At 51.6% G+C, this 23467-nt stretch overlaps 1 protein-coding gene across 1 annotated transcript in view; it reads left to right on the plus strand.

Moving 5' to 3' along the window:
• Window positions 1–23467, plus strand: part of NCOR2 (nuclear receptor corepressor 2) — a 361555-nt gene that overhangs the window by 255325 nt on the left and 82763 nt on the right. Inside the window, 1 exon segment of the mRNA XM_078154258.1 lies at window positions 9675–9817. Within this exon segment, the coding sequence (XP_078010384.1) occupies window positions 9675–9817 (143 nt within the window).

The raw sequence follows: 23467 nt of genomic DNA on the forward strand, positions 1-23467 counted from the left end.
CTCAGGAGAAGCCTTCATTACTTAGCAAGCTCCCCAGTGCCCACAGGAATGCTGTGTAGAGCTCAGCCGGGGCCAGGGTGTTCTGGTGCCCCTATAAGGGAGCCGTGGGCAGGAGCAGGTGCATGGCTGCCCCCCTTCCCCCACCCCTTGTCTGCCAGGATCTCTCTGTCCCTCCTCCAAGGGAGGAGATCCTGAAAGGCTCCCTGGTCAGCCTCGTACACATCCGGGAACTAAGCCCCATGGCCTCCCTCCCGCCTAACCAGCAGCAGCTGACCTTGAGAAAAGTTCAGCCTACAACACAGGGTCGGGGAGGGAGAGTAGGGAGCTGGTGCCTCGCTCTTCCTGTGCCGATCCTGGGTGGGCTGGCTGACACCCCCACTCCCCAGGGCAGGTTACCCAGCGATTCCTCTGCCCACACCTCTTACACTATCCCAAGGAGGGAGTGGCCAGAGGTGGGCTCAGCCCTGAGCACCTGCCATGGTGCCGTCTGGCTGTAGGATTTCTACAAGCACCGTGTGGTGGGAAGTGTGCGGAATTTGGAGTCAGACAGCCAAGGTCAAGTGCTCCTTAACAGTCACTCTACCTCCTGGGCCTGGGTTTCCTGCCCCATGGATAGAGCCCCGGGCCTGGAATCAGGAAGACCTGAATTCAGATCTGCCCTCAAACCCTTACAGGCTGTGTGGGCAAGTCCTGAACCTCTTTCTCCCTCAGTTTCTTCATCTGCAAAATGGGGATCATCACAGCTCTTACCTCCCAGGGTTGTGAAGATCAAGGGATGACTTCCGCCTCACCTCTCTGCCCCCCCAGCCAGGAAAGAAAAATGGGGACATAGCCTCAGGTGCCACCTGCTCTCAGCAATGCCGGGCCTGGCAAACAAGGCCAGGAATGCAGGAAAGGTAGAATAAACAAGATAAAATCACCCCGATGGGCACCTGGGGTAAGGCGGGACCTCACTGGGGGCAGCGCTAGGCTGTTTAGTAACAAAGGACCGTCAGCTCCCAGCCGGGAGAGGCCTGAGGGGCCGTGAGGTCCGACCCCCCTCAGTTTGCAGATGAGGAAACTGAGGCTGAGAGAGGTTGAGTGACTTGGCCAAGGTAGGAAGGGTCAGCAGCAGGATTTGAACCCAAAGTCTCTGAATCCACATCTGGCACTCTTTCCCCTGATGAATTAGAGAAGCCCAGGGTCTTTGGAACTGAAAGGGAAATGGGAGGCTATCTGGAGTCCCAAATCCTTCCCCAGCTGCTTGGCCTCCTCAGGGGTCAGTTCAGACCCTAGCCCTGCAGGAGGCCTTTCCCGGGTGGCCCAGTACTGAGCCTCTATGATCACCTCCTGTTTACGTGTGTGTGTGTGTGTGTGTTTGCGCGCGCGCGTGCTTGTGAGATCTGGTTTGCATGCTGTTTTCTCCCCCCACCCACACCCCTGCTCCGTGAGGGCAGGATTGGCACTTTTGCCTTTCTTTCTTTCTTTGGTGCTTAGCATGGGCCTGGCACACAGTAGGCAGTTAATAAATGCTTTTGGCTTGACTGTCACTTGAGGCCTTCAGCTCTCCCGAGGCAGCCTGTCCTACTTGCGCCCTTTAGGCCTTGGGAAGTTTTTCCTGACCACCAGCAGACCCCCCCTTGCCCCCAATATCTTAATACTCTCTAAGTGGCCAAACACATCTTAATGATTGTTTTGGTCCAGACCTGTGATTTCATCCATGTGGGGAGTTCCCTGTGTGGAGACTCCCCTCCCTGGCTCAGGTTGGTGGCTTACCTAATGTGTAGTCTTGGTGGGATGCCAGGGGCCACCTATGGCTTAAGCAACTTGCTTGTGGATTCTACATTTAAAGCTGGGAGGACTCTCACAGGTTAGCTAGTCCAACCTTCTCATTTTACAGATGAGGAAACTGAGGCCCAGAGAGATCATAGGACCATGCACCTTCACAATTGGAAAGGATCCTTGAGATCACCTTATCTATCTCTTCTATTACATGTACCATCCTCATTTTATGAAGGAGGAAATGGATAGAGACAGACAGACAAACAGACAAACATCCCTGGGGTACAGGAGCTGAAGAGTCAGTAAGAGCTGAGTTCAAATCCTGCCCCAAACACTCAAGTCACTGAACCACTTGGAGCCTCATAGGTAGAATTGGGGGCAGGGTAGAGTTGGACTGTGCCGTCCAAGGTACCTCTGGACTCTGGCACCATGCTCTTATGAGTCGTCCTGTGATGGATGTACCTTTTTTAAGAAGTCTGGATCTTCCTCCAAGTACTTCCCCCTTCACCAGGGGGCTTTGGCTGCGGGGTGGGCGGATCTAGGAGCCATAATCTGGGGGATTAGAGTAGAAGGTTTTCCCTATTCCACAATGGGAACTGTGGAGTTAGAGGCCAGACTCCCCAGCCCTGGCAGGCTCAGGATCAGACCCTGGAGAGTTCCCCACTTTAAGGCTTCTCTTTCTGGAAAAACATCCCCCCAGAATGTCCCCCCCCCCCGCCCCAGCCCTGACAGGCTCAGGCTCAGAATCCTGACAGCCCAGATCCAGATCCACAGGAGGCAAGTCCCTCCGCAGGAGAGCTCATTACCTGCAGACTGGTGGTCTGAGGCACTTCCTATCTACCCTGTCTCAGCATGGGGCTGCCACTCCTTGGCTTCTGGTTCGTCGAAGAAATCGATTTGGTTTTTCAAAATGAAATTTTTCTTCTTAGAAATGAGAAGGGTAATGGATCGAACTCTGAGCTTGGAGTCTGGAAGACTTGAGCCTCAGACAGACTCTCACCAGCCTCTTGAGGACCTTGAGAAAATCGCCTCCCCTCCCCCTTCCAGCCTCAGTTTCCTCACCTGTAAAATATAGAGGTTTGATTGTTAGGCCTCTGAGGACCTTTCCCGCTCTAAATCTGTGATCCAGGGGTCCTAAGGGAGGTGGAGCCAGGACACTCCAGTTACCAAAAGCACTTTGCTGGGGGAAGCATCTGGGATGGAGTGAGAGAGAGGAGCGAGCACCAGGCCAAGTTTACCTCCCCCTGCCCCTGGGGTGTTCCTGAGGAGCTGCAGACACTGCCAGTTTTTGGTTTCCTCCCTGCCCTTCTGGTCACTGCCTAGTCCCAGTTCGCCAAGGGCGGTCAGAAGCCAGGTTGATGGGGGGAGGAGGCTCCTCCCTGCAGGGGCATGGGCTTATTCCACCTCTGTGACCTTGGGCCACTCTCCCCATCATATTGGTCAAGATGGCCTCTGAGGTCTGTGATTCCTCTGGGTCTCTGGGACCCCAGCACAGAAATGCCACTGTTTTAAGCCTCTGAAGCCAGGCAGGGAGAGGGTTAAAAGTGGACAGCCTGGCAGAGAGGAGCAGGAGGAGGAGAGATCAGTGTGGCCTGGTCTGTTCAGACTCTGATCCAAAGTTCAGCTTTCACACCCCCCAGATCAGCCAGGGAGGATGGAAGGGGGCGGGGAGAGGCTCAGGCAGGTGGAGACAACTCCTGAACTCTTGTGGAGAAAAGAATCAAAAAGAGGATAGCCCGGCTTTACAGGGCGGGGGGCTGAAGAGGCCCTGCAGTCATTAAGGAACTGGACTGTATTTGGAAAAGCCATTTGAGGAGCCCCCCAATCCCTCCGGGGGCTAGAGGTCATTCCTAGGGTGGGAGATCACCCCCTCCGCATGGGCAGGCCAGGGAGAGATGCCCCTGTGGGGCCTCTTTCCAAGAGTTCAGGGCTGGGAATTTTCAGGCCCGTGTTAGGATCACTCCTTTAGATGGGCCTCAGTTTCCTCCTTTGTGAAGTCTCTCCTGGACTGCCTAGCCCCCTCCCAGCTGCCAGGGGACTCCCTCCCTCCCACATGACTTTGTATATATTTGTTTTTGCTCACTTTGCATTTAAGCCGTCTGTGCTTGTGTGGGTATTTGTCGTCTTTCTTAAAGGGTAAGCCCTTGGCTGCCAGGAACGGGTGATGGCATTCGTGGTTGCCCCCAGCACTTGGCACATTGTAGGCTCTCTGTAGAGCAGGGGGTTGGATGAGGCGTTCCCTGAGCTCCCTTCTGGCTCTCCAGGCCATGATCCTGCTGGCCTCACTGGGCAGGCTGGCCTCTGCTTTCATTGAATGGGTGATCTGTTTACCCTTTGATGGCACTATCTTTAGCTTCAGTCTTCAGCCTCAATTTTCTCACCTGTAAAATGGGACCATAGATTTCAGAGTCCTGGAAGGAACCTTAGAGACCATCTACTCTATCCCCTTCATTTTACAGGGGCATCTAATGCCCAGAGAAGCTGTGACTTGTCTAAGGTCACACATGAGAGCCGGGATTCAAATCCGGGTTGAGACTCAGACACGAAAGTAAAATGCTTTGCAAATCTTAGAGTCCTGTATGCATGGAATTTGCCACAATAGTGATGATGACTGGGGGGGGGGCTCTTCAGGGAGAGATCTAGAAAGGAAGCCATGGGGTCAGGGGGTTTCTCCTAGATGTGGGAATGATCATGGTGCCGAGGAAGGAAATACTCTCTCCAAGTCAGGAGCGGTGGGGCGGGTGTTGGGTGGCAGGAGGGGGCCTGGAAAAATCCACCTTTGTGGAAACCCTTGAGGCGGCTGCCCCTGCCGCTGACATGGGAAGAGGGAGGAGGAAAGTGAAGGCCAAGTTGGCCCGCCCCTTGTCAACCTGGGCTCGTGCCACACTTGCTGTTATTAACACTGTCTAGAGGTCACATTCAGACGAGATGAGCCCGTGGGTCACCCGGAGGAAAAGACTAGGGCTCATTGCTGGAGCGTGAGGCCCCGGCCCCAGCTGGCAGACCAGACCAGAGCTCCCGCTGCAGTCTGTTCATGTGCCTTGTTGTTTTTGTCCAGAACTTAGGGGCTTTGTGGCTGCTGCTGCTGCTGCCGCCGCTGCCTTTTAGGGGGAAGTGGAAGGTGCCTGCGGACCTGGTTGGGGGAGGCTCCCCTAGCAGTGAGCTCCATCTCCGAGGGGGAGAGTTTCTTTTCCGGCCCAGCCAGGGAGGGACGCCTTTCTCCAGGAGAAGCCGCAGCCAGCTCCGTGGCCGCTCTGAGCCCCTGTCAGAAGTGACAGACCGGGTGAGGAGCTCCAGGGGGGCCTGGGAGACGCCAGAGCGCAAGGACGCTCTTGCCCGTAACCCTGTCACAAGCTTCAGGCCACCGGCTGGCTGCCTGTCCCCCTTGCCCCTCCTCGGCAGCTCTTGGGAGGTGGGAGGGCAGAGCTGAAAGGAGACGGAGCTGGGCCGCCTTCCCTCTTCCCTCCTCCCTCCTCCCTCTTCCTCCTCCCCCCTTCTCCAACCCCTCCTTCCTTTGGCGGCTCCAAGAGAAGGCAAACAGGAGGAGCGGAAAGGATGTGAGAGCAGTGAAGTCCGAGCCGATCTCAGACAGCCACCGCCGCCCGCAGCAGCTCAGCGGGTCCACCTATTGCGGCTCGTGCTCCCTTTGCTCCCCGCCTGCCGTATGTTTCGGGAAAACTTAGCAGAAGGGGAATCGCGGATAAGAGAATGTGAGTGTCCTTTCAGTGGGGTGGGGGGGCAGGCTAGGTTTGTTTGGAAATGAGTGGAGGACATCCACAGAGGGGGATCCTGAGTGCGTCTTTAGAGGGATCCCCTTCCCCAGCCCCAGACCATGCCGGACAAACTGTTGCCAGATGAGGCTGGGGCCGGAACCTGCCGATGCCGATCTCGTGGGTGGCATCACGGCAGGCATTCTGCCGGGGAGCCGCCGGTGCCCCGGCTGGCGGTGCTGTTGACAAACAGCCCCCCCTTCCCCCATTACTGCTGACAGGGGCAGGAGCAGGGACTGGGGGTGGGCAGACTGCCCACTGATGACAGTGGGTGGAGAGCAGGTGTGTTGGGGAGACTGCTGCCTCTTTTGGGGAGGCAGAGAGGAGAGCCTGATCATTCTGGGCAGCAGCTCTGGTAACAGTCTGTGATCTGAGCCCTCCCTTTCCTGGCTGTACACACTGGATCTCCCCGGTAAGGGGGAGGGCCATCTGTGCTTGGGAAACAAGGCAGCCCTGTTGTGGGGAGTCAGAGTGACGGCACCTGGTTCTGCCCGCCACCTCTGCGGGGGGTGTGGGGAGTCCGCTGGGACTTGTTCCCTGTGACCTCTGCTTTGGGGGAGCGCCTTGTGTTAACAGTCCACAGGGGTTGGCCGTCAACCTTGGGCCGGGTTTTATTGTTTAGAAGGTAGCAGGACGGAGGGCTGGCTCAGACGGAGGGACGTCAGGGTCACCCTCTGAACAAGGTGGCCCCATCTCTGGAAGCCTCTTTGGGCTGCTCTGGGGTGTCCTGAGGACAGGATACAGAATGAACCTCGGGTCTGCTAGACCTGGGCTGGGGACCTGTGGATCTGTGGGTAGCGTCATCTGTCTGGGGACCCTCCAGTACAGCCCCTCCCTGGGTTTTTCCAGATGGGGTAATTGATGCTCAGAGAGGTTAAGCATCTTGCCCAGGCTCACACAGCTAGTTAATGGCACTTGGACTCAAGTGTCCTAACTGCCACTTTGGCATTTGGCCAGATAGGGGCAGCTGACCCACCTTCCCCTACCCCGATGGGAAGTCTCAGCTGTTGCTCTGTGGAGTGAATTAAGGTCCTGCCTGCCTCCCCAGCCTACTGCTCAGCCGCCTGCTTATTTATTTAATTTGGAAATGTCAATACACCTTGTGGTGCAGCCTGTCCTACCGTCCCCCATGGGGCTGGGCAGGGACCCGAGACTCGCCTGCCCACCCACCAGCTGCCCCACCCTGGACTCGGGGCCTCCCGTCCGCCATGTTTGCCCTGTTCCCGGCCAGTTATCCTCCTGGTGGAATGGCAGCTAAGCCCTGAGCTTAGGCTGGAAAGGTCGAGGGGCCTGGAGACACTAGATCCTTTTCCCCCCTCTCCTCCCCCAGGCCTGTCCTTGGGACACCTTGGAGGAACCTTCCCCCTCTCTCTCATTCAAGGCCCGGCCATGTGGCTTGTGAAGTCTGGGTGGGTGAGCTCAGGATGACATTTGCACATAGAACTCCCTAGCCCCTCACTTTGCTGAGTCTCATCTAGATGTGGCTAGGCAGAGGGAGGGTCTATTGGGGACTGGCCTCTTCCCCCTACACACACTCATTCTCTGCCCCTGCTGCTCTGTTTCTCTGTGTGTGCCTATCCTGCCCCCCCCCACTCACTCACTCACACACACTCACACACACATACACACACACACACACAGACACGGATATGGCTTTGCTCCAGGAAATCCTTTAGCCGATTCGCCCTCAAATCAAGCTGGCTGGGAGATTGTTTCATGTATTTATATAAAGTCTAATTCAGGGCTTTCCAAGCCTATGGGAATAGAAAGGTTAAGGGGTCCTGCCTTATCCCCCTCCTCTCTGGCCACTCAGAAGTGGCCTGGCAGCTCTGGCTTGGACTTGAGGCTTGGGATATCCAAGGTCAAGCTGCCTGGGAGCAGCAAGATATAAATATACACGTCTGCTCTGTGTGTGTGTGTGTGTGTGTGTGTGTGTGTGTGTGTGTGTGTGTTGGGCAGATGGGCTGAGGTCTGGAAAAAAGCCTTCCTGGTTAGCCCAGGCTTTGTCCTCGAGAAGAGAGGGGAGAGGCTTGAACCCAGGGTTTTGATCCAGACCCAAAAAATACGCCCTTGGGGGACCCTCCGGTCTGCGTGAGTAGAGGACGAGTTGTTGACATTGCTGCCGAGAGGGATGTGGGTTCGATTGGAGAGCCAGCGTGTGTGGCCACTGTGGCCTGGGATGCTGGGAGGGCCTCCTCGCTTCCCCGCAGCGTGGATGCTGCACTGAAGATCTCGAGGGCACACCTGCCGTGCGGGCAGGCTCCTCCTGTGACCCCTGGGCATCCTCTTCCCCTTACGAAGTTTGCCTGCACTATCCCACTCCTGCAGAGAGGCAGCGTAGGGTTGGGGAAGAGCTGGGCAACTCTCAGAAACTGTGAGTGAGAAAGAATGCTTCTTCGTGGATGGCAGGAGCGTCCACACTGGAACTCACCCAGCCAAGCCCTCCAGCGTTCTAAGTGCCTGTGTGCCAGGAATTGTTCTAGGGACTGAGGATGGAAAGACAAAAAGCAGGAGTACTTCCTGTTCTCCAAAAGCTTACATTCTATCAACAGCCCCCAGATAACAACCCCTCCCCCCACCCCTGGGGCCTGGCACGTGGGTGCTCCTGCTTGCCTGGAAAACCCTCCTTTTTTACCTGATTCCTTCAAGGCTCTCTACAAGAAACCTTTGCTGATTTGGCATTGTGGAAATAGCCCTGGCATCAGACACCTTGGTTTCAGATCCCGCCCCTGACATTGACTGCCTGGGTGACCTTCAGTCCCTTCTCTCCCTTGGGCCTCAGTTCCCTTATCTGTAAAAAGAGAGAGATTGTGCATGATGACCTCTACAGTCCCTTCCATCTCTAGAGTTCTGATCCCAGGAGGCTTCTCCCCTGCATTATGTGTCTCTTCTCCCTCTAGTCCAAGTGGTTGGGGCTGTTGTGGACCGTCGTGGGCCAAGTGACTTTGGATGTCCCAGAGAGAGCCCTGGAGTCAAGGGGATACACAGGGTGGAAGTGGTGTGGGGGAGAGGAAGGCAGTGTGCCTTTTGAGTCCTGGAGTTTGTCAGACCCCGTTTCAGGTGGTCCCAGCCCCAGCCCTTAAAAAAATCTGAAGTTCATTTGGCCAGTAGGGAGGCTGCTGGTCACGTGGGCTGTGTGGGTAGGTGTGTGCGGGCTGTTTGTGAAGGAGGTCCCGGCCCAGCCCAGCCCTGTTCCTCTCACCCTCTTCCCAGGCCTGGTGGGGAACTGAAAACAAGGCCATGTCACATGGCCCCTTTCTGCAGCTGGGAATGTTGTGTCCAGGTCAGGGCAGCTGGCTTCCCGCTGCCCCAGGGCCTGTGTGAGGCTAGCCAGGACAGCCAGGAATTGGGAGGGGCCTGGGGGGACCAAGGGGTCAGTATCTGAAGCTTCTGCAGGGTGCTGGACAGAAGATGCATTGGTGCTGAGGGAGAATGAGGAAGAGGCTGGCTCTGGAGAGAGGCTCAGGGCCTCAGCCAGAGAGAGTTGCCCCGCTCAGGACGCTGCATCTGCAGTCAGAAGGCCAGGCTCAGCCTGGGCTCGGCCGCTAACTCCCTCTTTGGCCAGGGTCGAGTCCCTCCATCTCTGAGTCTCAGTGCCCTTATCTTCCCATACAGTGAGGGGACTCCCAGGTCCCTTCCAGACTCAATAACTCTGGTGTTTGGGCATCCCTCCAACTCTCTGGACCTCCATCTCCTCCTCTGTACAGTGAGGGAGTTGAATTAGGTGACCTTCCAAGTAGGTGAGGCCGAATGACTTCATCTTCCTGGGCCTCAGTTTCCATATCTGTACAATAGGGAGTCAAACGAAGGGGAACCTCTGAGGTTTCTCTCAGCTCTTCCAAGTCCATGATCCCAAGTCACATTGCCTCTGGCCTCAGTTTCCATACCTGTGCAGCAAGGGAGTTAGACTAATGGACCTCTGGGGTCCCTTCTTGGTATCTCTGTGACAATGGTCAGGTCCCTTTCCTTTCCTGTTTCCTACTCTGTAAAATAAATAACAGGTCATCCTTAGCTGACCTCAGAGATCCTGCTGAGGACAGAATCCTCTACTGATGGAAAGAAGCTTCTGGGCCTCTCGTTCGGGCCAGCCACATCTATCTCACAGACAAAGCTTCACCTTTTGCCTTTCCTCCCTGGCCTCAGGTCTCCTGGAACATGGACGGAACTGGTCGGCCATCGCCAGGATGGTGGGGTCCAAAACAGTGTCCCAGTGTAAAAACTTCTACTTTAACTACAAGAAGAGGCAGAATTTGGATGAAATCCTTCAGCAGCACAAGCTAAAAATGGTGAGTCCTTGACCCCTGCTCTTCTCCCCTCAGCCACTGTAGAAGGCTCCTGGGCAAGGTGCCAGGGTCTGGAATGGAGGGACTCACTCTGCGCAGAATCTTACGGATTCTGGGTTCTCCAAATCTGATCCAGTCCAACAAAATGAACTTCCTACATACCAGTCACTCCTGGGTCAGTCAGTCAGCAAGCATTTACTAAGATCTTACTGGGTTCCAGGCAGCGTGCTAAGTGCCAGGGAAAACGGAGAAAGGCCAGAGCAGCTCCGACCCTGAAGGAGCTTATATTTTAATGAGATACTAGAGATAAAAGGAGTGAGATAGGTAGAGCGTGGGCCTGGAGTCAGGAAGACCTGAGTTCAAATCCAGCCTCAGACACGCACTAATTTTATGGCCCTGGGCAAGTGGCTTCATTTCATCTGCCTCAGTTTCCTCAAATGTAAAATGGAGATAATAGCAGCACAAGCCTCCCAGGGTTAGTGTGAGGATCCAAAGAGATAATGTTTGTAAAGTGCATGGCGTGGTGCCTGGCACATAGTGGGTGCGTAACAAAAGCTTGTTCCCTACCCCCTACAAAAATAAGGGAGGCCAAATGGCTTTCCCTCTGTCATGGAAAGAGTGATGGGCATGGGCTTAAATCCTGGCAGTGCCACTACCTTTGAGACCTTGTCTAAGTCGCCTCACCTTCATTCCTCGGTTTACTCACCTGTACCGTGTGGCCAGCCTTGGCCTTGGTCAAAAGGGTCATGAACCTTTGTTGTGTCTTGGACCCTTCTGGCAGTCAGCAAGTACGTAGGAGTGCAAAGGAAGCCAGTTCTATTGGAAGGAAGATGCCTGAATGTTTTTCTTAAGTTTACAGAATCCAGGTTCAGAACCCCAAGCCTAGATGATCTTGAAGGTGACTTTCAGTCAATCAGTCACCATTTGCTAAGTGCCTTCTTTTAAGTACCTGACACTTTGGTAAGTGCTGAGGATACAAAAAAATACGAGGCAAAAGACAGTCTGTGCCCTCAGGGAGCTTATGGTCTAATGAGGGAGAGAGCATGCAAATAAATATACACAGAACAAGCTATGCACAAGATCACTAGGAAATAATTAACAGAGGGAAGACACTCAGGTTAATAAGGCTTGGGAAAGGCTCCTAGGGAAAACGCTTCCAGCTCTCCATCTGTGATCTTTGAAGTTGGTTGCCAGTTGCTCAGCTCTCCCCTTGTGCCTGGCCCTGTGCTCAACCCTGGAGTTACAGAGACGGTATGATAGGCCTGCAGGGAGCTGGGGGGGTCTAATGGGGGAGAGAACAGGTACATAACTAAGGACATACAAGATTTATACGGAGAAGATTGACGTAAACAACAAAACCAATTCCTGCCCTCAAGGTGCTTGCAAACAGACAAGTCTAAATGTGGTAATTTGGGGAATCATGAATGATGTCATGTAGGAGCTGAGTCTTGCTGGAAGCTAGGGATGGTAAGAGATGGAGCTGAGAGGGACATTCCAGGCATGGGGGAGGTGGGGAGGACAGAGCGGCATGATCTCTCCTCTCCTACACTCACCGTGCTGTCCACCCTCCTCTCTTCCCCCTTCCTGCTGCCCTGTGGCACCCGCAGCCACTACCGAATCTCTGTCAGCTCTACCAGGACTGAGGCTCAGGTTCGAGCATCTCCATGTGTAGAGCTGGAGGGACCCTCCCTTTGGTGAACTATGCAAGGGGACCACCGGGTGGGCAGCCGAGGCAGACACATTCCCTAGCATGGGGCGGCCAAGAAGAGGAGGGGTTTGGTGAGACGCTGGTGTGGGCTCTGCTGACCGCCCCCCAGCACTGAGAAGGTGGAGCTCAGGGCAGTTCTAGGGCAGGCGAAGAGGGTAGGGGTCTCTTCCCATTCTGCCCTGTCCTGGTGAGAGTCAGGAACATCGCTCTGGAGCTCTAAGAGGCCTCTGACATCACTGAGTTCTGTGCCTGGGCCTGTGGATAGATTCAAGGGCTCTGGGCACTTGGGGGATGGGAGATCTGTATTTTCACTCTGCTCTCACTGAAATTGAGTGCTTCCTTCCTTCCAGTATTTAAAAGCATGACTCTGAGAAGGGGTCCCTAGTAATGCACAAGAGGTGAAGAAATCCTGGGCTGGTCCAACCTTGTTGTTTTACAGATGATGAAATTAAGGCTCCAGAGGGGCCAGTGACTGACCCAGGTTCAGATGGGGAGAACGTGGCATCTTTGGAATTTGAACCCAGGTTCTCTAGCTTCAAAATCAGTGTCGTCTCCAGTACACTGGGGTATGGTTTTATCCCTAGAAAACCACCTGGGATTTTACGTATATGGTTCCCATTTCCCCCAATTTGGTGAAATTTAACAGAAACCTAGATGAGATACTGTGTTGAAAGCATAAAAGTGGGGCTTGGGAGAGAGCTTGGTTCCACTAGCCAGGGCGCTTGCCAGGTTGGGATGCTTGATTTTGACTTTTGGCTCCCTGTCCTGATAGGGTTCCCACTGGCTGTGTAAGGCCCAGAGAGGGCAATTGGCATGCCTGGTGACACACAGCAAAGGGCAGGGGCCTGGTTGGAGGGTGAGGCAGCTCAGATTTCATCCGGCCTCCAGGCTTGCCAGCCTCATCCCCCTCAAGCCATCAGGTGCTTGGGGGAAGGAGGAGGAGGAGGAGGTGAAGAAAGAGCCACTGACTCACACAGGAATTTCATCTTGTCAGCCTGAAGGAATGAAAGTCTGGAGCTGCTCTTTCCCTCCTGGCCTGGCTGAACCATCTCCCTCCCCTGGGCCCCTGCCCCACTGTGCTCTAGAAAGCCAGGGCTTGCAGCCCCTGGGTAGCCAAGGACAGTGGAGAGGGGCAGCCATCATCAGTGAACCTATCCCACCTTGCCCATCCTTCTGGCTGTGGGAGGGCCTTTGGGATGGATGGGTCAGCAAATCCAGGGCTGGTTTTGTACTGAAATACTGATGGGGCTTCCAGAATGGTATCCAGTGCTTAGCCCAGTGCCTGGCACACAGTGGGTGCTTCATAAATGTGGACTGCTTGATTATCTCAGACTTGTAGTTCTCAGATTGTTGTAGACATGAGACACAGACATATTTCTCCCTCCCACCATGCTTTTATGGGATAGGTTGGCATTAGAAAGGGACTGCAGTCATCTGCTAATTCAGTCCCTTCTGTGCACCTCAGCCCTCATTTCACAGATGAGGAAACTGAGGTAGAGAAGTGCCCAGGTTCACATAGGTGGTTTGCACCAGAGGTCCTCTGACTGTAGAACCCCACGCCCACCTCTCTTACCATGTCTTTGGAATGAATCAGGGGCCACCTTCTTACCATCCCTCTGAATTTCTCCTTTTGGTCCAGACTTAAGAATTCAGTGGCACTCCCAGTGAGGACACACCCTCTACAAATGCAGATAGATTGGCCCCAGCTCCTCAAGAGTACTGAAAGGCTAAGTGACTTGCCTAGGGTCAATCTGCTGGTCTGTGTCATAGGCAGTACTTGAACTCAGGTCCTCCTGCCTCCAGAGGCCAGTTCTTTAGCCACACCTTTTTCCATCTTCTCTTCTAATTATGTATTCAAAAGGCCATTGATTTCATCTGTGAGAGCTCTCACTTTTCCCCCCTCTCTCCCTCCTCTCTCTGTCCCCCCCTCCCTTCCTGCCTCCCTCTCACCTTCCCTCCTTCCCCCTTGGCCCCTCCTCTCCCTCTCTTTCTCCTTCCCCTCCCCAGCCTCCTCCCCTTCCTTTCCATCTCTCTGTGCCTGTCCCTCTCTGTCTCCCTCCCCCTTGGCCCCTCCTCTCCCTCCTTCCCCTCCCCAGCCTCCTCCCCTTCCTTTCCATCTCTCTGTCCCTGTTCTCTCTGTCTCCCTCCCCTTGGCCCCTCCTCTCCCTCTTCCCCTCCCAGCCTCCTCCCCTTCCTTTCCATCTCTCTGTCCCTGTCCCTCTCTGTCTCCCTCCCCCTTGGCCCCTCTCTCCCTCCTTCCCCTCCCCAGCCTCCTCCTCTCCTTTTCTGTCTCTCTGTCCCTCTCCCTTTCTTTCTCCCTCCCCTTGGCCCCTCCTCTCCCTCCTTCCCCTCCCCAGCCTCCTCCTCTCCCTTTCCATCTCTCTGTCTCCCTCCCCCTCCCCCTCTCCCCAGGGCATGCCACCTCCTGCTTAGCAGACTTTGAGAACAGTTGGTGGGGCCATTGGATGTCACCGCCCCATGGCCTTGCTTTCTGGTGATCTGCCTGTCCCAGTTAGGCTGCATTGCCCTTTGAACACACAGCCTGGTTGCCAGGCTCACACTTGCTCTGCCCTCAGATGGCCCGGGGCTATCTCGGTGCAGCAGTGAGGCATCCCAAGGAGACTGCTCTGTCTCATTTGTAGCCCACTCATAGTAGCATGCGTTGGCAGATTCTGAATGTGATGCTGACCGGCTTGAGCTCCCCCTGTACCTGAGTTTCTTTATCTGTGAAATGGAAGGAGGGCATGTGTGTATGTGTAGAAAGGACTAAGGCCTCTTTCCAGCTCTAAATCCATGTTGTAGGGATGGGCAGGGGAGGAGGTTGTGGGCATTAGGAGGGAGAAGCCTGACCACCTCTGGGAGAGCCCAGGCCAATGCATCCATGGAGTGTGGTAGCTTTTAAGGTTCCCAAAGCACTTTGCATCTAGTGTTTCACTTGGTCCTCACAGCAACTCTGGAAAGGCAGATGCTACCATTGACCCCCCCAGGAGCCCAAGTATTTTGCCCAGGGTCATGCAGCTAGTTAATATCAAAAGCAGTATTTGAACCCAGGTCTTTCTGCCTCCTAGTCCAGCACTTCATCCACTGAGATAGTAATCACAATTATCTGCTGCCAGAGGGATCCCGAAGATGTTGTCAGTAAATGTACAGAAGATGAATTTACCTCAGTTGTAGAAAAGCAGCTATTTTATTCACCCAGGCACTAGTCCAGAGAAATTTTTGGGGGGCCTGGAGGAGGCAGTCAGGGTTAAGTGACTTGCCCAGGGTCACACAGCTAGTAAGTGGCTGAGGCCAGGGCTGGTGCTCCATCCACTGTGCCACCTGGCTTCTCTGTGCATAGAAAATAAAAAAAAAAAATCACTGGGTGGTACCCTGTCCCAGGACTGTTTCTCTCCGAATCCCATCAACTCTAAGATGAGAAGAATCCTAACAAAATTGCTAACAGTTGAGAGGCCTCTTCTGAGCCTAGAAGACCAGGGTTCAAGGCCTGCCTCTGACACTGCCTGGCTGTGTGACCCTGGGCAAGTCACTGCACTCTGTGTACAAGGCTGTGCTCTACAACAGTAGACCTCAGAGAGCGTTCCAGCCTGCACAGGTGGATGGAGCATCCTTATCAGGGAGTTCCCAGTGAAATCACAGCACCGGACTAAATGTCGTCACCATTTGAGGGTTAGTTTGACATTTACAGAGCATCTTCCATGCATGACCTCATCTTACCCTCTCTATAACCCAGTGAAGAGGTAAGGATAGGGTGCCTGTTAACTACCATTAAGCCTCAGTTTTGTCATCTGTAAAATAGGAGCAATCATAGCCTCACCCTTGTAGCATTGTGTGGAGGATCTGATGAGATGATATCTTTTGAGAGCTTGATTAATGGGGGATTATTAGTATTGACCTGCTTGCTTCAAAACTCAGATGAGATCGGAGGATTGTAGATTTAGCAGTGGATAGGATCTTTGTCAAAAAAGAGGTGAAAGGATTGGCCCAATATCCCACAAACGGTGCCTGATACAGTGGAGGGAACAGAATTGGAACCCAGGATCCCTGCCTCTAAATCCAGCACCTTCTACAACAGCAGGCAGATAATGTGTATAATGTACCCGGAAAAAACTTGGAGACCTATAGAAATGTGAGGAATTACTGTAGCTGTTAGGACTGCTGATTTTTGTTTCAGACTCTGACGTCATTTGTTGGAGAAGAAAGTGGATTAGCACCTTTCTCCTCCATAGCTAGTAAGAGCTGGGGTCACGATTTGAAGCTGGGTCTCCTGAATCTTTGATAACCCCTGTTCCTCCCCATCAGTAATGCTGGGCTGCCCTTTTGCTTCAGCCTCTTGGAGAGTCAGAAATAGGTAGCAGAGAGTTCCGTGGATAGGCAGATCCCCCAGTCTGTGCCCTGCCCCCATCAGCTCCCTTTCTCAGTGCCCTCTCATTAGAAAGGTTTATGAGAAGGCCTCAGTTAAGTGCCTTTGGTCTTTAGCATGCTAGTCTGCTTAACTTAAACACGTGTGTGTGTGTGTGTGTGTGTGTGTGTGTGTGTGTGTGTATCTTTATATTGATCTCTCCTGTTTTTATGTCACCTACATTTCTAAGTGTTTCCCTCCAAGTCCTAGAAAACTCCCCTTTATAACAGAGAGCAAAGGAGAGGGATCAGCAAAATGAAGCAGCACACTGAAGACCCCTCCCCATAGAGTATGTTCTGCACCCAGAGTCCCCCGCTTCCGCAAAATAATAGGGAGGGAAGGGGGCAGCTACCTTCTCGTGGCTCTCCTTGGGGGCCGAGTTCAGCTTTATGGTTTCGTAGCATTTAGATTCAGTCGTTTGGTTCACACTGCTTCTGTTGTTTATGTGGGTGAGGTCATTCTTTATGGTGTTTTCTGGTTCTGCTCATGTCCCCCTGCATCAGTTCATGTAAGTCTTCCTTGACGTCTCTGCTTTCTTCCTGAGCCACTGTTTCATGTACCACAGTTTGCCCAAGTGAGAGCCGGAAGGGTCCGATCTTCTCGTTTTACAGATGAGGACACTGAGGCCCAGAGAACTCATAGCGGTAGAGTTTCGAGTGACTTCAGAACATGCATACACATACATATGCATATTTTACAGATGAGGACACTGTGGCTCTGAGAAATTGAAATGCCTGGCTGAAGTTCACACACAAATTGTGAGGGTCCAGTGTAGACTTGGAGCCCAGGTCCTCTGATTTCAGAGGCACGGTTCCTTCCTCTGCCCCTTTTTAAATAGGTTTCTGGGTTTGTTTTTTGCTGCTACCTTCTCAATTCTAAATACAGAGGAGGCCATGCCCCTGGATGGGAGGGGGCAGGGGCCTTGCCGAATCCTCGAATCCTGGCCTGCTTCCGGGCATCCGCTCAAGAGCCCTGCCTGCCGTTCACCTTTTCGTCCTGACCGCGTCACTGTCCCCAGGGAACTCCTCCGGCCCCAGGTCTTCCTCTCCTGCCATTCCCTGATCCTGAGCAGCCTCAGAGGGATGCTGCAGCTGCCTAGCTCCCTGGCACTCGTGACCTTGTGCCCAGACAGAAGCCACCCAGAATAGCCCAGACCTTTGTGGCTGCTGGCTGAGGTTGCTCCTGTCTTCCCATCATCTGTCCCCCGGGCCCTGGCACAGGGCTTTCCAGGTTTCCCCCAGGCACTGCCATTCAGAGCCCATGTCCTGCAGTCGAGAGTTTCAAGGCCTCAGAGCAGGTGCAGGGAGCTGGGGCCCAGCAGTGGGAAGGGTCTTTCACAGAGTCACAGAGCGAGGCCATCTCGGCCAGCCCCTTCCTCCTCCATATCAGGAAAATGGAAGACAGAGACAGGGAGGAGCTTGCCTGTGGTCACATGGGCAGTGATTGGCGGTCAGTCAGTCACAGAATCATAGATAGAGAGCTAGAAGGGACCTCCGAGGCCATTTAAGCCAACCTCCTCCTTTTACAGAGGGGGAAACTGAGGCACCCAGAGTCACACAGGTAGGGTCAGAGGCAGGATTTGAACACAGATCTTTTGACTGAGGTCACTCAGTGAGTCAGGCAGATCTGTTTTCAAGCCCACCACACCCCTACTGTTGCCAGTCCTTGGTGTCTGAGAGGACCACACATAAGCTTCTGATTCCCTTTTTCTTTCTTACCTTTCTTTCTTTCTTCCTTTTTTTTTTTTTGGTAAATAAACTCCATTGACCTCTGGACATTTCCTCCTAGAGCTGCCCATGCCTCCAATTTCCTGTCTGTAAAATGGGTATCCCATTCCTGCCACAGCCGCCATAAGAGGCTGGATGTTTTCAGTACCTTCTGTTAGTTTCTATGTTCACCTTATTGCCCAAGGGGCCAGCGATTGAGGGGCAGGTGCTGAAAGTGACATCGGCCTTCATGGCCTTAAAAGGAATGGTCACATCCCTTAGGGGGACTGTCACGTAGCATAAAGAGTGGTGAATTTAGAGATGGGGGCCTGGCTTCAAATCCCAGCTTTTATGTTGACTGCCTGTGTTACCTTGGGCCAGCTGCTTTAACCCTTTGGGCCTCAGTTTCCTCGTCTGTAAAATGAGGAAGAGTACATCTGGGAGGGACCTTCTGGCTCCCTAAATTCTGTTATTATATGTTGCATTATGCTTGCTCTTCCCTTCAGCTAACCCAGTACTCTGGTCATAGAAAGTGCTCAAAAACACACAGCTCTGTGAGGATAAGTAGAGCAGGCCTTTGTAAACTGCAGAGTGCAATGTAAGTGGTTGCTATGGTCACCATTATTATTAATTATATAAATGACATTAATATTATCTATAGAATGTTGCTGTGTGGTCTGCATTGTATTTGTTTAATCTGCATTGTATTTGTTTAAATATCATATACCTGAAATCTATAATCTAGCATCAGTAATAATAATGATGCATCCTAAAACATTCTGCTTGGGCGTTTGTAGGAGACTACCGGTTCTAGAACGCCTGCTCTGATTCTTAGGAGATGAGGCCTAAATCTGCCTCTTCATCTCCCGGTTCATGGTCATCAGAGCGCTGGGAGGCCCTTCCCCAGGCCATCCGGCCCGCTCTCCTTTGTTCTAGAGGCCCAAACCGGTTCAGCTCTGTGTGGCCAAACAGCCGGAGTCTCCCCCATCCATCCCTTTACCCGGCTGTCACTTTTCATTTTAGAGAAACAGACTCCCATCAGCTCCCCCCAGTCTTGGTCCCCAGGGCTCCCAGGAGAGAGGGCAGCTCCCCGTCCCCCGTGGGCTGTGTCTGGAGAGGGGGCTCTTGGCAGGCGTTGGGCTGGCCCCGGGAAGAGGAGAAGAAACAGTGGGTCAGGGCCTTTGAAGCCAGTAGATTGAGTGTCATCTTCCAGCCCGATTCTCACAGCGTCCAGCCAAAGCCTTGTTATGGGGGAAGTCAGCAGGAAGCCGCTCTGGGGTGGTGCTTGTTTGCCTTAGTGAGGGTTATGTAATCGCTGGCATCCACGCCTGTTTCCCTTTATTTATTTATTTATGTTGGCAAGGCTTCGCTCCTCCCTCCTGGGTCCTGGAGCCCGAGTAGAAACCCATGCAGGCAGGCTGTGCCTGCCTCCGGGAGCCCTCCTGGGCCTCTCTTCATTCAGATCAGGTCCAGTCAACAAGCAGTGATTATGTGCTGACTGCATTCGAGGACCCCTCTGCTGGGCCCTGGCAGTCAGAGCTGGAGGGACCTCAGAAGCCACTGAGTCCAGCCCAGCTGAGGCTCAGAGGAGGGAAGCCACAAACCCGAGGTCACGCAGGGCAGCAAACGTCAAAGCTGGGGGTCCTACCCCAGTCATGGGGGGTGGGGCATAGATTTAGAGCCCAGGGAGGGTGAGTAATAAATGACAAGAGGCTGAATTTGAACCAGGTCTTCTGACTCGAAATCCACAAGTGAGGCAGCTTTCAGGGGGCTTATGTTCTCTTAGTGGAAAAATGTGTTCTGATCAATAAATACAAAACCTACTCAGCGCAATTTGAGGCAAGGTGCAGGGGAAGGACGCTAATGACAGCAAGGGTCAAGAAAGGCCTTCATGTAGAGCCGAGCCTGGAAGAGTCAGGCGGTCAGGCAGGAAGCATTGATTAAGCACCTGCTGTGTGCAAGGCACTGTGTCGAGCTCTGGGGATGCAAAGAAAGAGAGAAACAGCCCCTGCTTTTGAGGAACTCATGATCTAACGAAGAAGAGGGAGATGGAGGGAAAGGCAGGTCTGGGAGGTGGGAGAGTCTGTCGTCATACCTGTGCTTCCCTGCCCATTTCTTTTGCTGTTCTTACCTGTGGGTGTCTCAGTATCTCGTACCACTGAGGCAGCCCTCTCCGCCGTGGCTTCAGCCACTGTGTGTGCCCCGGCGCCTGTTCTAGGCTTGCCGGCTCCTGTATGGAGAGCTGAGGGGCCCCTCCTTCTGCAGGTGCACAGAGGTCAGTACCTGATGACCCAGGATGACCCAGGTCTAGAGTAAATGGCGCATCTCCACACCTAGCGCTCTTGAATCTTTGAATCCTTTGTGAGGGCAGGCTGGGGAAGCCTAGGACCCCTTTTCAGAATTATTGTTTAAATGCATGAAATAAAGTGCACAGGATTACAAAAGGATTCCCACTCTATTGATATGCAGTTACTTACATATACATAAATAAATTTAAAATATATAAATATATATAAAATAAATAGTGTGTGTATACACACACACACACACACACACACACACACACACACACAGAGAAGGTGTTAGTTTATTGGACCTTAGGGTGAGAACCTTGCTTTATACCTCGTGTTCCCTTCTCTGGCCCTTAGTTTGCTCCCATTCAAAGCTGTTGGGAAATAGGTAATGGCAAAGACACCATACTTGGTATTGGCAGATTCCTATTCCCCCCCTCCCTCCCCAAAAAAGGCAGCAAAGCAGCCCTGCCATGGAAGAGCTCTGGGCCCTTGTGGCAGAGACTTTTAGTTTTCACCCCACCCCCAGTACATGACACGGTGTCCCTTGGAGTTGTGGGGACAGGGTTAGAGGGGAGTTGTCAAGCCTCTGATATACCCCCAACTACCCCAAGTCATGGAGCTTAGGAACACCCCCAGCCCACCCAGTTGTCTTGATTTTATTTTCAGCTCCCCAGGGGCAATGTCTTTAAGTGGCTTTTATCTGGTCCCAAATGCTAGCAATCCTTATCAGGTAAAAATAAATTGGAGGAGAAGTAAAACCCCCCACTCAAATGTCTGCTCACAATTCTTCCGCCAGCCAGAGATCCATTGGGAACTCTCGGGGTTTAGGGCTGGGGTAGGGAGGGGACGGCGATGATGCTGCCCTGGGGCCTCTGCTGTTATTGACCAGAGAGGTGCCTCTTCCTGCTGGTGCTTTGGGGACGTGCTTGTACCCCCATGTGTTTAGGAGTATGGAATCCTTTTTATTCTCCCCTCCCTCCACCCAGTCATTATCACAAAATCATTTATCTTTATCATTCTTTTCTTTTTAAATTGACTTCCAAATTCTCTCTGTCCCACCCTTCCCCAACCCACTGAGAAGGCAAGCAAAATGTCATCAATTATACATGTGAGGTCATGCAAAACTTTTCCATATTAACCATATCACCAAAAAAACCCAACGAACAAACCTAAGAAGATTCTACTTCACTTGGCACTTGGAGTTCAGCAATTCTTTCTCTGGAGTTGGATAGCATTTTTACCTCATAAATCCTTTGGAGCTGCCTTAGATCATTGTATTAATCAGAGTAGTCATGTCTTTCAAAGTGGTTCATCTTTGCAACATGCTATGACTTTGCACAATGATATCCCAGTTCTTCTCACTTCACTTTGCATCCGTTCACGTAGGTCTTGCCATGTTTTTCTGAAACTACACCCCTTTTCATTTCCCACAGCACAATAGGTATGCAGCTTGTTCAGCCTTTCCCCAGTTGATGGGCATCCCCCCAATTTCCAATTCTTTGCCACTAAAAAAGAGCTGCTGTAAATAATTCTTGTACCTATAGGTCCTTTTCTTCTTCCTTTGATCTCTTTGGGATACAGACTTAGTAGTGGTGTTGCTGGGTCAAAGGTTATGCACAGTTTTATAGCCCTTTGGGCATCGTTCCAAATAGCTCTCCAGAATGGTTGCATCAGTTCACTACTCCACCAACAGTGCAACAGTGTCCTTCCTTTTCCACATTCCCTCTAGCATTGGTCATTTCTGATAGGTGTGAGATGGTACCTCAGAGTTGTTTTCATTTACATTTCTCTGGTCAGTAATGATTTAGAGCATTTTTTTATATGACTTTAGATAGCTTTGATTTCTTCTTCCAAAAATTGCCTGTTCATATCCTTTATCATTTATCAATTGGGGAATAACTCTTGTTTTTATAAATTTGACCTAATTCCCTGTATATTTGAGAAATGAGGCCTTTATAAGAGAAACTTGCTAAAATTTTTTGGTATTACTTCATGCTATGGTACCTTTTAGCAAAATGTAGTTTCCCTAATCATCTCTTTTAATTTTGATTTTATCTGAAATCATGATTGCTACTCCCACCTTTTTTTTTTTTTACTTCAGCTGAAGTAATAGATTCTGCGCCAGCCCTTTATTTTAACTCTGTGTGTGTCTTTCTGTTTCAAGTGTGTCTCTTGTAAACAACATATTGTTGGATTCTGGTTTCTGATCCATTCTGCTATGTGCTTCCATTTTATGGGTGAGCTCATCCCATTCACATTCACAGTTATGATTACTATGTATTTCCCTCTATCCCATTCTCTTCTGTTTCTTCCTCTCTTTTTTATTCTTCCCTCCTCAGAAGTCTTTGCTTCTAACCACTGCCTCCCTTAATCTGCCTTCCTTTTTATCATCCCCTACCCCCTTTCTCTTATCCCCTTCCCATACTGTTTCCATATTAAGTAAGAGATTTCTATGTAGAACTCTGTGTGTGTGTATGTGTGAATGCATTTGCGTGTGCTCTTCCATCTTTGAAGAAATTCTGAGAAGAGTGAAGTTCAAGCATTGTCTGCCAGTGCCCAATTCACCCCCCCCACTGTAAAAACTCTTCCTTATGAACCTCTTTTATGTGAGAAAATTTTCCCCATTCTCCCTCTCTCTCCCTGCTTCTCCCAGGGCATCCCTCTTTTTCACCCCTTCATTTTTAGGGAGGTCATCCCAACATAACTCACTCACACCCATGCCCTCTGTCTGTGTAGATTCCTTCTAACTCACCTAAAAATGATAAAGTTCTGTATTGTCTCCTCATATAGGAAAGTAACAGTTTAACGTTATTGAGACACCTATGATTACTGTTGCGTATTTACCTTTTAATACTTCTCTTTAGTCTTATGTTTGAATGTCAAATTTTCTATTCAGCTCTGGTCTTTCATCAAGAATGCTTGGGAGTCCTCCATTTGTTAAAATGTCCATTTTCCCCCCTTATGGATTATACTCAGTTTTTCTGGGTAGGTGATTCTTGGTTGTAATCCTAGCTCCTTTGCCTTCTGGAATATAATCTTCCAACCCTTCTGCTCCTTTAATGTGGGAGATGCTAAATCTTGTGTGATTCTGACTGTGGCTCCAGTGTATTTCAGTCGTTTCTTTCTGGCTACTTGCAGTATTTTTCTTTGACTGTGTTGCTCTGGAATTTGGCTATGCTATTCCTGGGAGTTTTCATCTTGGGATCTCTTTCAGGAGGTAATGGGTAGATTCTTTCAATTTCTATTTTACTCTCTGATTCTAAATATTAAGGCAGTTTTCCAATATAATTTCTTGAAATATGATGTCTAGACTTTGGGGTGTCTTTTTTTTTTTTTAATCAAGGCTTTCAGGTAGTTCAGTAATTCTTAAATTATCTCTCCTTGATTCATTTTCTAGGTCAATTGTTTTTTCAATGAGATATTTCATATTTTCTTCTATCTTTTCATTCCTTTCACTTTGTTTTATTGTTTCTTGATGTTTCATGGAGTCATTAATTTCCGCTTGCCCAATTCTGATTTTTAAAGAATTGTTTTCTTCAGTGA

The sequence above is a fragment of the Phascolarctos cinereus genome, unplaced genomic scaffold, assembly GCF_003287225.1.
Source record: "Phascolarctos cinereus isolate Bilbo 61053 unplaced genomic scaffold, phaCin_HiC Scaffold_4;HRSCAF=312, whole genome shotgun sequence".
NCBI lineage: Eukaryota > Metazoa > Chordata > Mammalia > Diprotodontia > Phascolarctidae > Phascolarctos > Phascolarctos cinereus.